The sequence below is a fragment of the Notolabrus celidotus genome, chromosome 24 (genome assembly GCF_009762535.1).
Source record: "Notolabrus celidotus isolate fNotCel1 chromosome 24, fNotCel1.pri, whole genome shotgun sequence".
NCBI classification, from domain to species: Eukaryota; Metazoa; Chordata; class Actinopteri; order Labriformes; family Labridae; genus Notolabrus; species Notolabrus celidotus.
This window is the reverse complement of record NC_048295.1, coordinates 3,238,698-3,256,095: the sequence shown is the minus strand read 5'-3', so window position 1 is coordinate 3,256,095 and position 17,398 is coordinate 3,238,698. Positions and strand designations below refer to the sequence as shown.

Below are 17,398 nucleotides of genomic sequence, written 5' to 3'. Positions count from 1 at the left end.
TCATGTCCTGAATCTGGACAGATGTTGATATTTTGGTGGGTACATTGGAATAAATAAATCAGCTGCGACTTTGTTTATTATAGCATAAAAGGCTTAGCCGGCTCCCATAAAATAAATTACTTTTCCTGTAAGGCTTTTAAAGTTATTCTTGTGCGCTATACCGTTGATCCAGTATCATCACTGTTAGCATAAAGCTATTAGATTAAAATGGTTTAGCTGCATAAGCTCTTGTGCATACAGTAAATGCAGTTCCTGGAAGAATTGGTCTGTAATTGAGAATCTTCCATATTATACACTGAGTTGCTGCTCCCTACTTAGCGCCCCTCACACTTTGTTCTCTGTGTTGCATCGAGCTGACATTGCACCAGTGTTTTTTTGTGTTTGTGTCAAATCCTCTCCGTTGTCAGTTTATTTCTGCACTGAGACAAATTTGACAATCTCACAAGGCAACCGTCACCGGTTATGAGCGATGCAGACTCTCTCTCTGGACCAATGGGCAATAAAATACATCATCGCTCCTAGTTTCATCAAAATTGGACCAGTGGTAGCAGTTAAGGCTCACTCAAAGTGTCAAACTTTGACATGTACTTTTAGTGCAACCATCAGACCAAACAACATGATGACACTAAAACACTGATGCTTCACTTCTCCAACTTTGGACAAAGTCAGACCAGGAGTTCAAGGATGGGAGTGATATTAGTGATCTTCATCCTGGTATGCAGATTCATGAGTGTGATTACACTGCAGAATTATTTGGGCTTGTAGGAAGATTAACACAAGATCCAATCAGAGTGGGGTTAATCTATGATTCAAACAGGACTAGGATTGAGACCACTGGCAGCTGTTTCTGCTTTATGGATTATAAATATCAAAGACAACATTTTGCATCCCTAACTGTGAAGCTCAATCCATGAAGAATGACTGAATCTGGCTTTACTTTTTAAAATACTGTGAAAACCAGAGACTACTTAACTTCACTAGCTCTTCAGTCTCAACTAAACATACTTCATGCAGTGACAACTACATCACTGTATGGCAAACATACAAAAGATGCCTTTCCACTGCAGGAACTATCACCAGGAGCTCAATTTTAAAAGAACTTGATGGGTTTCTACCCCATGGGTTAGGGTCTTTGTAAAGTCCCAGTTAGCCATCATAAGGTCCCTGATCTAGATGTAGTGCTTTCTAAAAGTACAGGGACTTAGCCTGGATCTTGCATCACCAAATGTGTCAACTTATTTCCCTTATCATCAAGTTTTTAGACCTTGTTGGAGATGCAGAAAAAAATGGGAAGGAGGAACCTTTGAGCTCTTTGGACAGATGCTCTAAATCCACTCTCTTCTCAGGATTAAACATCTAAGATCTAAGTGATGTGCTCTGATTGGCTGTTGCACCAAGAGGCTATTGATAACACTAATTGGGAATTGAAAGTGGACTGATAGGTTGCTGGTTTGGTGATGCCAGGCTATAAAACCCCAGATTTGTCCAGTCAGTGTAATTCAAAACTTCACAGAACATGGTGTCAAATCCAACCCTTGACATTTGTACCGTGCTTTACCTTTCGGACAGATGTCGGTGCAGGGGATGCACATCTTGATCCGGTTCTCCTCCACCTCCATCTTGTTGCTGGGACAAGCTCTGACGCAGGAGCTGTGGTCCACCACGAAATTATCTAATGGCGATACACACACACACAAAAAAATGCTGATAAGTGGTATAAACTAATTTGAAAATATAAATTCAAAGTGCAGCATTCAGTCTTGGAACAATTTCCTGGAAAGAGCGCTCTAATTGCAAGAAATTGATTGTGTTTTAATCACATTTGTATAATGATGAAAACTAATGGTCTAAGGCTATATTGCTCAGCAAAAGTAATGAATCAAATTAGTGCTTGGTGGCAGCAGTGGTAAAGTGCGACTGTTGTGTGCCTGTTTGATGATCAGTGGAACTTGAATATGCAATCTGCTTTTGTAGCTTGACTTTTAATGCATGCTGGATGATTTACTGCTGCACTCTGACTTCATATCACTGGCAAAGTGAGAACTCTACTAGACTACTAGATTTACTTGCTTTCAGCTGGCAGACGTTGAAACAGATGGCGAAGCGACTGCTTGATTGAGATACACTATTTATGTCTGAGTAATTCATCTTGACTTGAAATAATTGTCTGGAATTTTATTCTATGAAACAGAATAAATGCTTCTTCAGTTTGCACTGCATTAAAAACTTAATTAAGAGCATCATACGGAGCTCTTATGTACACCACTTCAGTGTGGAGGGGCGTTTCCAACAAGTGGCAGAAGCCCCTGCTGAAATATGATCATTTCAACAATGAACTTCAACTTTTCTAGAATTTAGAATATAAAAAATGAATCCAAAATTCTGACTTATCACTGGATTTTAGTGGCAAAAGCAGTAGAGACATACATGGTAAGTTGGTGCCCTACTTTGGACACCTCCTCCACAGGCAGTTTGATCCTCCAGTCACTGAATGCATTTGCAGCTGCTTGGATATACATGCATCACAAGCAGATCTGGACTCACGTGGGCATTTCTTGACACAAAAGGCTCCATAGGTGTACTTGGCTCTGGGGTTGTGCTCCAGCTGAAAAGATGTGGGGTTGTACACGAATGGCTGAGGGCACTGGGTCACACAAGCTCCGCTGTCGTTGAAATTGGTGCAAGCCTGCGGAAAGCACATAAGTAGAGTCAGCTGAAGGCAGAGCACGCCAGACAGACTTCTCATGGGGGTGACATTACAGGGCAAAGGAGGATTTTCCTCCCATAAGTCTCTCTGAATGAAAGAGTATTACAGCAGCATTTCATTTTTACGTAGAACGGCTACATGCGTATCACGCAGCCGCTCCTCGCCTCTGAACACCGAATGGGAGAAAGATTGGAGCAATTGATCCACAGCCATGATGTAAATGCTTGTAAGTTGTCCCATAAACCTTTTAAATGTTTTGTTGTCTGTGGCCACAGGCTGTAATTGAATTGGATGAGCCGTTCTGTGAATTACAGCTACAATATCATCCCCGTCACTGTGCGTTCATGTGCTTGTCTGCTGCATGTGAAATAAGAAGAACTTGGGGTGATAAACGGGATACTAATTGGAACACTAAATCACCAATTTGTTCTTCCAAGTGCCAACACTGCGTCAGTCTTTTACCGCCCCGTAAAATGACAAACAATTTATCAGCTGGTAAACAACGTGGAGAAGTCCGGGCGGGGAGGATGACGAACAGATGTTGCACAAAAACACACGTGGAGTGGAGGGTGATAAAGGGGATGAGGCTGGGGCGGTGAGACTGCTATTTTAGTCTTTGGATGAAGAAGGAAATGTGGGAAAAGAGCAGCTAAAGAAAGTTAAGAAAGAGAAGGAAGGAGTGATAAAGATGGTGACAGCCTGTTTGTGTGTGTGTGTGTGTGTTCGTGTGCTGTCTGACGTACGAAGCAGTCCGTGTCCTTGGGGCCCGAGCAGCCGCCGGCACATTCGCGGTGGCAGCAGTCGCTGACGTAGGGCCCAAAGCATCGACCGTCACACTGCTCTGCACACACCGTCTTTGTCACTGCCCAGGAAGTGAAAAAAGAGAGAATTTTAAAGGTCTGACACACAAATTCACACTCATAAGAAGAGACAATACCACCACCCACAACCTTCCTCTCACGTTACAGTTGCACGCAAACATTGTCTGGTGTGGAGCTCAGGCAGAAACAAATTAGGGGTTTGGCCAACCTAAAGGTCAGACGAGAAGGTTCGTGACCACAAGGTCGCTTGCTTGAGTGCCCAGACGGTTTTTAAAAAAACACGGAGGCACTGTCTTTTCTCTCAACAACTGCTCTGGAGGTGTCCTTGAACAAGCCTCTTGTTGTCCAGCTTAAGCTCTGTTTCAAGAAAATTGCAGCTGCACTTCAGCTCACAGGTACCACTCTGAAGTTGGCCGCTGAAGGAGTCCGCTCAATTGGTTTCCCCGGAGAAACCAATTGAAACCGAACCCCACTGATTCACCGTGTCTGCACATATATGACAATTGTTTGCCGCCAAGTGGACTAACAGGCCAAAGACACCTTCCAACTGTGCGGATAATTCCCAGCCTAGCTTTCTTCACTGCTTTGCCAACTCTTGCGGCATCCAGGGAAATATTCCCTTCCTTTTATTGCAACACTACTTTAAAAGGAAGCCGTATTATTAGCCCAGCAATATCACTTGGATGTGGCTGGTACCTAGTGCATCAAAGTTGCTCCAATACTTGTGCTAAAGAAGCGCCTCCCACACATTGTTGGTACATTAGGAGATGTACCAGCCAGTGAGCCAGCAGGAGCTTGAAGCTGAGGCATTAAAAACTGCTGTGCTCACTCTCTGCTGTGTTGGGAGCATAATGATGCAGAAGTGAAAAATAAAACGAGGCCCAGAAGTCTATTAGTCTGTGAAAAACAGGCCAGTTACTCTCTGGATCTCAGCGACATGAACACAACAGCAGAATTGCAATTAAACAGGGAACTACTTTGTCAGCTACCAATTTCCTCTTTGTTGATACTTACGGTTACTTCATTTCCAGTCCATGCTTCTCTTCCTTATTTATCTCACTGATGCTGTGACCTCTAAAAGATCCTTACCTTCATTTTGGGCTACAGAGGTCTTGGAAATATTAAAAGCCTTGTGTTCAATGATAAAGCTTAAGTAGGGTTGCAAAGACTAAGGAATAGAGTGAAATCTATTTCCAAAGTTGCTCAACAATAGCTGTGAATCTCACCACAGCCTATGTGGGAGTGCATAACTTAAATCGGGACAGCTTAACACATCATAGCCTAAAGCCTAAACGCAGGGGGGATCATTTAGCTTGGCTGTTAAAAGTTAAAAACATCAACACCTCCAAGCTCACTTTGAAGCGTGTTTTCTTTTCGCCCCTTTGCAGAAATATGTAATGGCCTCTGTAACAAAAGCAAGGCGTCAACATGTGGAGACCACAACACATGAAAGGGACATGAGGTTTTAAACAATTCTGCAGCGAGGGAGTGATAAATGAAACACAAAAATATTGAAATACAGGAAAACAACACATGAAAACAGGATGAGACTGGAGACTACAAAAGACAGGAAGACACGGAACAGCAGCGAACTGGTGCTAAACGACCTAACAGCAAGGCGATTAAACGAAGACTGGAAACTGGACTATGTGCAGGTGCAGCCCAGACTAAAATGAAACCTAGCTAACTGAAGACCTGCTCAGGAAAATAAGAAAAGCACTCCTCACCATGCATCTGTCCATCCTGTGTCAGCAACTGTCTCTGCACTTCCTGTACAGTACGCCAGCTGCCACTCACTGATTGCTAATTACGCTCAGGTGTGCAGCATTCAAAGGAGGAGGGGAGACTACAGTAACAGAGCCACACCCACTAATAAGAGCGTTGTCTACAGACTGATAGATACATATACGTGCTTTAGGTATAAGCTAACCACCCATTGGCTCCTGGTCCGTACTTAACATGCAGACATAAGAGGCATTGATTTCCCCATCTCTCTTCTGGAAGCAAATAAGCATTGTTCACAAATTGTCAAACTATCCATTAAATCAGTATCTGTAATGCTTTATTAGTCACACTTTGGCATTCCAGGATGACTGTAGGTGTGTTTCAGTGTGTGTGCATACTCACAGGTTTGACACTGGTCTTCTTGATGGCCCCAGCAGCGCCCGTTACATGAGCGGTGACAGCGCCGGCCTGCAGGACAAGAACATCAGGACCGTGCATCAGACAACTTCTCCACAAACTTTGGATATATAGTGTATAAAAATAAAGGCCCCCCTTCACGCATTAAAAGCGTAATCATGCCCTCACGCGTACCCTCACAGCTTCTCTGACTAGTGACAGTGACAGATCTGTCGAATCTCCTCCGCTCATCCGACAATACACCCAGAGTCAGTGTGGCGACTTGTGGCTCGTTGGAAACATAACCGTGAAAGACAGGCTCCTACTCCCATCCGTCGAGCGCTCGCACAGGCAAAGTGGGACCTGACAGAGCACTCACAGCCTTCATCTGCCTGTAGCCCATCATCCAGCCTTAATTGACTACGGGTTAATTACAGAGTAAGTGGAACAGTGCAGCAGATTGTCACCCGGCCCCTTCAACCACTCCCACTGTGGGGTTGTTAATGTTAAATACTAACTATGCCTTGGCAAAGGGCCCCAATTTGGCAACCTCAACTCCCACACGCTCTCTTGTCATTTTTTGGCCCACCTCCTCCGTTCTTTGTTGCTTTCCATCCTCCTCCAACGCCATCAGTGGCATCTAATCAACACCGCAGCGTTGGTTCACCGTATTGTGCTGGAAAGTGTCTTTCTGCAACTTTATTCTAGCCTCACTAACTTTGCATGCTGTTTGACGCCCTGCTGGTACCAACGAGCCATGCTTAAGAAGATTTTACCCTGCACTGTCTGTAGGAAAAGAAAGGTCATTTTGCCTTTTCATCACAGAAACTTTCAACATCGCCCCCCCATCTTCTCGCTGTTTGGCGCCTCAGCTGTCCCATTTGTTCACCCTGACGTGTTTTGATTCCGAGGGTCTTCAGAAACTTCTCTGCCCCCCCTCCCTTAAAATGAGCAACAGACTCATCCAAAGATCTGCAGAAAAGTTTGAGAGAGTCTGTCTTGAACAGCCAGTTCTTCTGACACAGAATGTCCGCCGGATAGCGACGCCTGTTATGTCCAAAGCAGAGGGAGCTGAGGGACTGCGGGGACCACAAAGGGAGGGGGTGCAGGGGGAAGTGGGCAGCTTCAAACCAGCTGTCAGCTTCACTGAAATTTAAAAAGAGCACAGCAGACAGCAGCTCCATGGGCCTCGCTGCAGAGCCGCTACCAGACCACTACAATGGAAAGGTTCACACGCTGATCTAACACTATGTGATTTCGCTTCCAAATGACCGCCAGGCAAACAGAATGAATAAAAAGAGATGGGGCATGACTGCTGGACTGGTGGTGTGTGTGTCTGTGTGTCTACAGTAAGTTGGCATGTGGTTTGCCTTCATAATTCAGAGAAGAGCCTAAAAATTGTTGATTTTCATCCAAAGATACTGGTCCCACTGGTTTGTCGTCCATGTGCGGTACTCACATCCGAGGTTGCTATTGTTGGATGGAACCACCAGCAGCTCAGCCTGGGGGTTCTTGATAATGTCACGCCAATGGATGGTGTCCGCATGGCACAGGAATTTGTTCTGGTCCACATAAACCCCACCGTTCAGTACCTCTGCACAGGGAAGAGAAAAAAACAGGACAGGGCGGGGAGAGGGATGAGCACACAGACATGAATGTATAGTACATGTATATCATGGCAGAAAATCAATACTTCAAGGTTGAATCCAATCCTTTTTGTCTCAAAGTACCGCGCTGCATAAGGTGTTCCCTCAAGTGCATCTGAGCATGAAGATAAATGCTATTGACAAATGCACACTGTAATTCAATGCCAGGTCCAAAAGCCATGGTGTTCCATGAAGAAGTCCTCTGCAAGAAAATAAGTTAATGGATTTCACTATGTCAACAAAACAGTCTGGAAAAGAACTCTTAAATGTATGTCAGTATAGACTTCTAATTATGCATCAAGTTACATTTAATTGAATTTAGCTTTACAGAGTAAGCCAGAGTTAATGAGTTTGAATGTCACCGGATGACATCAGATACCTGATTAAAACTCAAAAAGGCTCTCAAATCCTCATGGAGGGGTAGTGTTCTTAAATTGAGGGTTCTCTAAATGGATCCTGGTGCAAATGTTCCCTCTAAGGAACCCAGTCATAGGTTAAAAGCAGAGAGGAATTGGCTTTATTTACCACCTGCATCTTGTTGGTTTCTCTTTGTGGAGTAAAGTAAGTGTTTTTTATTGTTCCCCTATTATATTCAAGGGCTTCTCCTGAGCTCAAAGGGCCTCAAATCATCAACTGACTCTGAGAAAATAAGGAATCACAGCTCTCTTGACCTAGTGTGCATACGCTATCAAACGCCGAGCCGTGGCACCAAAGACAAAAAGCAAGCATCTCATGCGGCATTTGCTTAATAGCAAAAATATGTTTCTTTTCAAGGACCGGTGCCCTTAACAGATGCCCGCGCGTGGAGTATGATAATAAATTCTAATCCCTCTCCCTGTTACTAATCCAGGTTTTGGATATGGACACAGAATGAAATGATGCCGCAGTAATCCTCCCCTCCCTAGCTGTGACCCGTGGCAGAACAGAAACAACAGCCCCCCATCGGCGTCTCTTTCTCTCCGGGACACCAAGTGACTGTTTTATTTAACCTAGTTGAGGGATTAAGATACAATCACCCTGCATCCCCATCTCCTTGAATAAGAAGTACAGCCGGATTCTGTGAAAGTACTTGTCGCAATAAATGAAATTTAATACAGAAAAAAGTAACAATGTGCCGCGGATCAGGGCTGGATTAGCTGAAGGTAAAGAAGGGTATTATCTCCCCAGGCAGATTATTAACAGTGTATGAGTTATGCGGTTGGTTCAGCAGGCCCAGCAGCACACGCAGGAAGCTAATCATTACCATCCGACACCCTGATTAAGGAAGTGGGCCTTGGTAGAGACGGGGACATTTATTCAAAGCCCTCTTAGAGGTGACATGGCGCTTCGTCTGCCCGCTGAATGGCCTACAGCCGCGGCTTCATGTAATCATGTCCCCGTCACAATGGACGATTTATCAGGGGGTTGCTCTACATTCATGAAAGAGGGGGGGAGAAGAGATAGGCCGTGCTTTGTTCAAATAAATGGGAAGCACTCTGTTAGCATGCTTTAGCTTCTTTTCAAAATACAGATGAATAAGCAGCATTCCATCACACTGTTTGACAGTTATGTGGCAGAGATGTAAATGTCCACTTTCACGGATGGAGGGCATTTTTCAGACTCCTAAATGTCCACACTGGACACAGTGATTGGAGAAGGACAAAAAAACATAATCTGTGAACACACTCTCACAAAACCAGCAATTTTCATTTCAGTCACCAGAGTCTGGCCAAGGCTGAGACCAGGCATTTGTTTGGGACAGGTGTCTTCTCTACATGGCTAACCATTTGATGATGGATAAGAGTTCCCCCCCCTGGCCCAGCAATTAACTCCTACCAGACCTGAATGGAAGAATGCACCACTGACTTCACCATGCTTTCTCTTTTCTTTGTATTATATACCCAGAAAAAACATGTTTGTTCAAGAGATCTAGAGCAGAAAAGTTCCCAATTATTGCTCAGATATTTCAGTCTGACTTTTACTGGAAACATTGAGGTTTTCCTGTCTTAAAATGTAGAAAACTTTGACCTGCTGTTGGCAATATAATAAGGTCAGAACATGGTCAAAATTGAGAGGATTAACCCTCCAGGCAACACTGATGACTGTACTAATTCTCCTACCAACAAATCCAGAAGTTTTTGAGATACTAAGGTGGCAAACAACCAAACAAAGGGCCACCTAAGTATCTCAAAAACTGCACCAGAACAAGACATTGGTTACATAAAGGTCTTCAAACAAGTAAAACAAGAGCTGGAAAGTTCACGCCAAGGGTGAAAACAAGAGAGATGATGTTTCAAGACATTTTGATCAGAGTTTGCTTGTTCAGCTGCAAAGTTTGAACTACAAATAGAAACTCTGAAGATTATCCACAACATTTGGGAGTCATGAGTCCCGTAGAGCACAGACATCCATTTCCCACTTTCTGAATTGCCATCTTTCTAAACAACCCACCCAGTCCTGTCCCAAATGCTCCCTTAAGTGCCCATGTCCAGATCCCCCCTTGTCCCTGCAAGACAAATCGCCACCTCCACTGTCCATCCAGACAGGGGCACTAACTCATCTAGCACGATGACAAGCCTGTATTGGGTGGTCGTTCATTTTGTGCGACAGTCTTGCGCCACCGCCCACCCATCCTCCCCGCTCCTCGTAAGCACCCCTCCCAACCCCCCCGGTGTTCTTCGATCTTCCCATCAAGATTGGTAGATGTACAGCCGACCATCCACCCCCTCCACCCAATCCCCTCCACGTACACACTGCTGTGAATTACTGGGTAGTCATAAAAGCTATTGTCCTGCATCAGAGGAGAGGGGGCGGCGGTGGATAGAGAATGCAGGGGACTAGAGATAAGAGGACACTGCCTGGCTAACAAAATTAATTACAAAAGCAAATTTATTCTGAGAAATAATTTCAAATTCTTTTTATAAATAGACTACACAGCTGTTTGTGGATACAGCTCCATAACCTGCACGTCCTGTAATGTTTTAGTTATTTGTTTATAAAAGCTTTTTCGTGTTGCAGCTCTTTCCTGGAAAACATCTTTTGCCTAATGGGAATTGGTGCAGTCATTGCATTTGTGATTGCCAGACGTTTGACCTCACGAAGGTATGAGTCTAGAGGGGACATTTTGCAGACTCTACATAGACTTAATGGGAGATTACTTTGGGAGCAGACTTCACAAGGCTAGGGAAAATGAGCAACATATAGAAACAGACCAAAACTGTTGAGTTCCAAAAGGTTTTGCTGCGTCTGATTTCTCCATTTGCTGCGTTTAAAAAGAGTGGAATCCTGAGATCAAGGAAAAATAATGTAAAAGAAAACAATATAGGCAATATGAGACATCGACACTGACCCTCATAAACAGATCTTCTCCAATAGTTCTGGAGCATAAGAGGTGACCAGTCAGATTTATAGTCTGACCCCAGGCCGCCCCTTCAAACATGCCTATGGCTAGGGGGCAGGGCATCCATGCATTATCTCACCTAGGGCATCAAAATGTCCTGAGCTGGCTCTGAGCATACATGGCTCCTTTGCTATTCCACTTATTCTAATAAATTCCAATTATAACTTTATAGAGCAAGAGTAAAACAACTGAAAAAAAACTTGTGTGCCACCATTAAATATGATAAATTAACTAATTAAAGGGCAAAACAGTGCTCTAAAATTAACGACTTAACACTTGAGGAAACCTGATAATGTTGCAGAACGGCATAAGGAAGTAACCTTTTCACATCAATTATACAACATTTTATATTCGGTACTAAGCTCAAAGAAGCCACCTTCATCCACAGAACAAACACATGGACTGAAATAGACTTTCATTTCTTGATCAGGACACCAGAAGCACCACAGAGGGCAGAGTCACAGTGCCCTGACAATATCCCAGTGACCCCAGTAAACAGCTAGAAAAAGAGGACTAGGAAGCTTTTTATTTAGCAAGGTGTTTAGATAAGAGCCAAATCATGTGGCACAGGTTTCCTGGGATTATTTATTTGCATTACCATCACACACTCAAAGCAGAGAATAGTCCAATCAGCGCGCAGATTGTTAAGGAAGTAAAAATGAACCCTGCGCCGAGCTGCCTTCACAAGCCAATTAAGTTCATTTTACTGTCGTTCAGCGGAGCGAAGAGCCCCTATTTTGAAGTAGTTTCCAGGCAATGATGGCCCCAGCACCAATCAGCGGTCATAGCTCTACAGGGAGCCTACTGATGAGCTTTCATCAGCGCTGCTAGCCACTTGTCCCACATCTCTTCCTCGGCCTAATTATGCTGATGAATAAGGCCGTAATAGTGATCCGTCCTCGACTGATGAGTCCATGAGTTTGCGGTTATTGTCTTGTCTCGGGGGCGGGCGTGTCACACAGCACACAACTCAAGCCGAGTGCGTCCGGGGCCGTCCACTCTGCTCTTTTTATTAGGATCATCCCTCCATCCTTATCGCCCTCCACCCCTCAGACCCCACCCTTTCCCTCCCTGCACTTTCTCATCCCCCCGTGATGGGCCGACTTGCTGAGCACGGGGAACAGAAAAATGGAGATGATCACTCTTTCTCTCCACAGTCGGGTGCCCACTTTTTTCTCTCTCCTCTCCTTTTTCAAGCAGAGAAAAGCCCTGAGAAGCGCATGCAAACATATAAAAAAAAAAGACAGTAGACAAATGGAGCGTTTAGTCAAGTGGCTCAAAAATTCTCGAGTGAACGTGCGAAGTGCTGCACAGACATAGAAAATCCCTATGATAAACATTGCCTGTCCAACAGCAAAAAGCATCTTGGAGCTCTGTTGCATCAGGTCGACAAAGCTGAGCATTTGTACGCAGAGCTGGAGAGCTAAGCCGAGGCTTTAGCCTGTTAAATGCCAATTAATCACTCAGAGCTTTGGAGAGCAATGCCGAGAACCCCGAGGGAAGCAACCTGAATTTTTTCCAAATCCAAAAACATAAAGCAGAATGCACCTTCTCTGTCGTCATCAAGCAGGATCAAAGGTAGGGGCTTTAATGAGGAGGTTCATCTTCTCCATGCATGTGCATATTTATCTCAACTGCAGAGATACTTTTGGCTTTAATTGCACAAACAGATATTAGCCATAACTCTGTACAGCACCTCTCAGTGGGGGGTGTTGTTTGGTGTCAAAGTTGGTGAGTTGGAAGCTGGCAAAATGACGAGGGGTAAGGATGTGGGTGACTTTGACAAAGGCCAAATTGTAATGGCTAGACAAGGTTGGAGCATCTCCAAACTACAGCTCCTGTGGGTGTTCCCGGTCTGCAGAGGTCAGGACCTACCAACAGTGGTGGGTACTGACCACTCGGTTATAAATACACGTCATGTTGCATCAGCAGCATAAAGGATTCGGCACATTTCACCTCTGCCTGTTGACCCTGTTGCAGGAACGTTAGTATCCATCTGAGGCTGGTCTGGAGAGTTGGGAAATAATGTCAGTAAGCGAGCCGCAGCAGACCAGGTCATATTTCAAAGTCTAATTTTATTAATCTTCAGGTGTTAAGTACACTATCTGCTGTGATTGACATGCATTAGCTTCTGGAGCCTGTGACTTAGCGCGGACAGCTGGCATGACAGAGGGTGCCGTACAGGAGAGTGAAACAAATTGCCTTCATTTTCTTTGAGTGCAACCTCTTCGGGGAACACCGTCAAACGTTCCACCAGCTGAGAGAGCAACAAATCTTCAAGTCTGGAAAAGAACGACTCACATGAGAGCCAGGGAAGAAAATGGCGAGATTGTGTTTGAGTTCCTTTCGGTGTCCTGGGCAACATTTTCAATTTCCCTTGGATGATAATGTGAATCAGATTAAGTTACTTGCCCTGAGAGACTGAGTGAGATTAGAAAAAATAGTGGACATGAAGTAACAAAGAGCAGGAATCAGAGAAACTGTCTTGCTCTAAGCCAACCAGCCTCCGAATAGTGGTCTTCACAGAAACTCTTGAACTTCGCACACAGCAGGAGACCGTGCAACGGGATCAGTCGAATTGGGGGGACAATAAAGCGTTGAGTTTCCCCTACTAGTGTAGAAGTCTCTTTCATCTTATGGCTCGAATCCTCACTGTATGCTGTCTTGTATGAACTGCTCTCCAGCAGTAAGAGAACAAAGAGACTTCCTTAAAAACAAGTAGAACAAGAGGAGGAACGGAGACACGTGCAAGTGTTTGTGCAATCCAAGAGGACTGTGGGCAAGGAGGGGAAGTTTGCATGAATGGCAAGCTAATTATTATACTGTGGGTGCATGTTAGTGTGAGGGTCAGAGTGTGTGTGGTTTAGTCTGACCAAAATCAACCCTTTTGTAATTACAATTAAGCTGTGGATTTCTCTCCCAAGCCAATTTACAGTTAGACAAAAAAAAAGGATTTGAGGTAAACACACGACTAAAACAAGCAAGACGGTCCCACAGAGCCTTACTCAGTGTGTAATTGTGAAACACTCCGATGGTACAGTGCCTTGGAGCATGTTTACTCTAAAGGAGGGGGGGGAAGAAGGGAAAAAAATAACAGAGGCTGCTGAGAAAGTAGCTGCTTAAGTGAAAACGACTGTTCAAATCCCATCCATGAATAACTGTTAAAGTCTCCAGACTGCAAACAAGCTGCCGGTAGATAAATAGCAGCAGATCGGGAGATAATAGAGATGAAAAATGGCAACTAGTTTGCCTTGAGGCACAAAAAGTAAAGAATCTGCAAAAAATAAAAAAAAGAGGGGGTTGGTTGGTTTGGTGGGTGACCATGCAGCTTTTTCTTTCTTCCTTTCTTTCCAGTGGGGGAACATCTTGCTCCTGCAGTTGCACATTTTTATAAAGAGCTGCATTATTCACACACCTAAAAAGCTGTCAGAGGCTCGTGCGCTGTGTTTTATAAACGATACAATCCGTACGAGCAAATCCACAGCGGCTCAGGGAGGCCTCTGACTCGAGGAGAACTTATCTGATCTTCACGGCAAGGCGGAGGTGGGTCTCCAGAGTCCCGTTTCCCCACTACTTCTCCATTATTAGCTCTGCCAGCCAAAGAGATATTGTGCTCGGTGACAAATGTGAGAGGAGCGCTAGGGCGCAGACAGTGCGGGGGAGGTCCCCTCCATCTAACCCCCCCTTTCGCGTCCCTTTCCTTCCCCTCCCCCCTCCCACGATCCTGAGCGCTGCTGCCGTGTCCTCTCTGATAACCATAATTGTGTTTTAAAGCCCCTGATTAAATTTCGCAGTCTCGAATGATATTGTTTTGCGATGAATCCTTATGAAAAACGCTTCACATTAGGAGATTATGGTAGCTGTGGAGGTGCTGGAGGAGGTGGAGGCGGAGATGACACTTTCTTTTTTTTCTTTCACTTCTAAACCTTCGACTGATGCTAAACGAATCCCTGCCATCACTTTTTCTTCTTCGATTCCTGCTCCACCCACTCCTGCTCCACCTGGCTGTAACTTTCCTGCTCCATCTCTCAGGAATGAAACACACTTTCCTCTTTAGTAAGGTTCACAAAACCAACAACAGGATGCTTTAAGAAATCAAATACTCTTAGCTTAGCTGAACCCATTGAGCACCATTGGGCGAGGGACATGGTACCCCCTGGACAGGTCACCTTTCAGCTCCAGTAGTTGTTGCACAATTAATTCCACAATCTATCCATATTAAGATTCAAAATAGTATACATCTTGTCAGCTGACATCTTGCATTAGCATCATCAGGAAGTGACCTTCCATCACAGCAGTATCTGATGCTACAGAGCCATCATGTGGCGTTGGATTCATACCTTGTGCTAACTGCTGTCTATAATATGGAAAGCAAAGCATTTCCTGACTAGCAGTGGAAAATGAATATAGTGGGGGACTTGAAGACGATGTTTAGGGCCACACTTTGCATGTTCTTTAATGTGCTATTGGTGTGGGCGGAGCCAGGAAGTGCTAAGCTGAGTCCAACCAGTATCTGGATGTTGACTTTGACTCCGATTCTGGAAGGTGCATGCTATAATCCTCAACTTTGATTTTTAATATTTGAAGAATAACTACCAGTAAAAGTTTGAATGTATAAAAACATGACATTACTCATTCCAGCGTGAGTCATTTAACTTTCACCGGACTCATTACTTTACACTCATAATGTAAGTTATCGTCGGAGTGTTCCTCAGGGAGTCTAATTTTTTTCTTTTTTTAGAGGTGACACAAAATGCAATCAGGGCGAATGAGAAGCCGGCAAATTCAATAATGGAGGCAAATGAAAATGGAACTGGAGACTCTGCACTTAAGGCGGGATTGGCTCACAGCCCTAATAAGCCCCTCTTCTGTCACCGCTTCCCTGCATCTAAATTAACCAGAGGTCCTCCAATCAGCGCGGGCAAACAAAAGAGCCAGCCATAGAGATGAGAGCGCCGCTGAATGCTAATCAAGCTAACGAACGGCAGCAGCAGTGGACGTCGGAGAGAAACTGGAAAGTGTGTGTGTGTGTGTGTGTGTGGGAGGATTAGTGGAGGGAGCAGTCATAACAAGCGGCTACTAGGAGTCTGTTAAGAAGTGACATCAAAATTAAGTGTGCAAGAACTTTAACAACTTTAATTTGGTATTACAAAAAAGCAATAAAGTGGTCATTAAAATTACTTCATTAACACAAGCAGCTGGAAATAACTTTACTTTGTGTTTTCTTTACATCCCCTTTTCAGTGCACAACTTCCTGGTCACTGTAAATCCAGCTACTCACTATGGGAGCAGTTATAGGTTGTTTGTAATCTACACAGTGCTCTTTAAAATCTGCAGATTGGTAATCACTTTAAAGCACAAGCTCTGAAAACAACACCAATCTGCAAAAAAAGTGCTTCTCCCACATCATGAGTTTCTAAAGTTTCACACTGAGCTTTTAATAGGTCTCAGTGACCCAGAGGTCAAGAAACTCACTCATCAAATAAATTGCCAGGTTCAGTCTCAAAGAAACAAACAAGCCGGGGAACTGCTGCCCCATGTTGTTTTTCTACAACAGTAGTGATAGGTTGTTTTACAGTGGAGTTACCCTGACAGTCAGTCCACTGGCTGCTCTGTTATTGTGCTGGAAATAGTGTTTTGGTACAATTGCCAAAGCCCAAAGCATCAAACTAAAATTTAGAGGGCACTATGAATGGACCATAGGGGAGCCATCAAGACGGTAAAACTGCTGAGCTGCTTCGATCATAACTTGAAATGTGGCCCATTATTTGCTGTCCACTCTTGAGTCAGGAAACCAAAAAAAAGACCCCCCCCCCCCCCCCCGAGCTTTAGAGTGTGTATATGCTGGAACACCTGCATGCACACACACGCATACAGCTCGTCTAACAAGTATTTTGTAATTCAAATCAGCCTTATTACATATTTTTGCAGAGCAAAATACTTAAGAAGAGCTCGACACAGCTAACCCTCTGCATTAAAATTGACACCTACAATGGGCTAAATGGGCAATTTGTCATTTTCTGGCACAGAGCTCCGGCACTCATCTCTCCAGTCGGGTAATTTAAGCCACACTGACATGGACACACACACCGGCAAATCAACTGTGACCAGCAAATTGCCTCCATCTGGTTCTACAGTGTATTTAGAGCGAGGTTCTCTGAGCCAGTCTAGTGTGACTCCCTGACTCTACCTTTTGGCTCCTATGTCTTCGTCTCCTCAGGACAAGACGTATTCATCGGCGATAACGACAGGCTGTGCTAATCGGTTTGTATTTGGGAGTGGAAGTTACACAACAGACCTCAAAAGAGATCCTTGGAAAAAATAATGGACCATAAAAATGTCTTGAAAACACTCCAATGTCAAGCATATAATAGCTACCTGGGAACTGGAACTTCAAAGCATGCATGTTGCAGCACCATGGGTGTGGCATGGATAAATTTGGAGAAACAAGACAGAAATTAGATTTATTTCTGTCCAGAAACATTGCTGTTGTTCCACAGTGTTGGGGTTACAGACAGGGTTAAGTGAGGGATTTAGAACCCCATGTGGTTTTGACAGTTTTCTAAAAACTGCTCACAAACTCCTTCAGTCAGGGAGAAATCATGTATTCAGACAACAGCAAAGTCTTTCCAGTTTTTGAGACCACTAAATTGAAATTAGTTTAATGAGCAAGTCTGATGAAGTCGAGGCTATTTGGTTGGATTTTATTAAGCATGACTTAGTG

General features: G+C 44.2%; 1 protein-coding gene across 3 annotated transcripts in view; it reads right to left on the bottom strand.

The window, feature by feature from the left end:
- LOC117807957 (receptor tyrosine-protein kinase erbB-4-like) overlaps positions 1-17,398 on the bottom strand; it is a 223,996-nt gene that overhangs the window by 62,202 nt on the left and 144,396 nt on the right. For all 3 annotated transcript variants that reach the window (XM_034677300.1, XM_034677298.1, XM_034677299.1), the window contains exons 4-8: positions 7,109-7,243; positions 5,656-5,721; positions 3,451-3,569; positions 2,545-2,686; positions 1,559-1,672 (exon numbers count right to left, since the gene is read on the bottom strand). In XM_034677300.1, the coding sequence (XP_034533191.1) occupies positions 1,559-1,672; positions 2,545-2,686; positions 3,451-3,569; positions 5,656-5,721; positions 7,109-7,243 (576 nt within the window). The remainder of the gene's footprint in view (positions 1-1,558; positions 1,673-2,544; positions 2,687-3,450; positions 3,570-5,655; positions 5,722-7,108; positions 7,244-17,398) is intronic.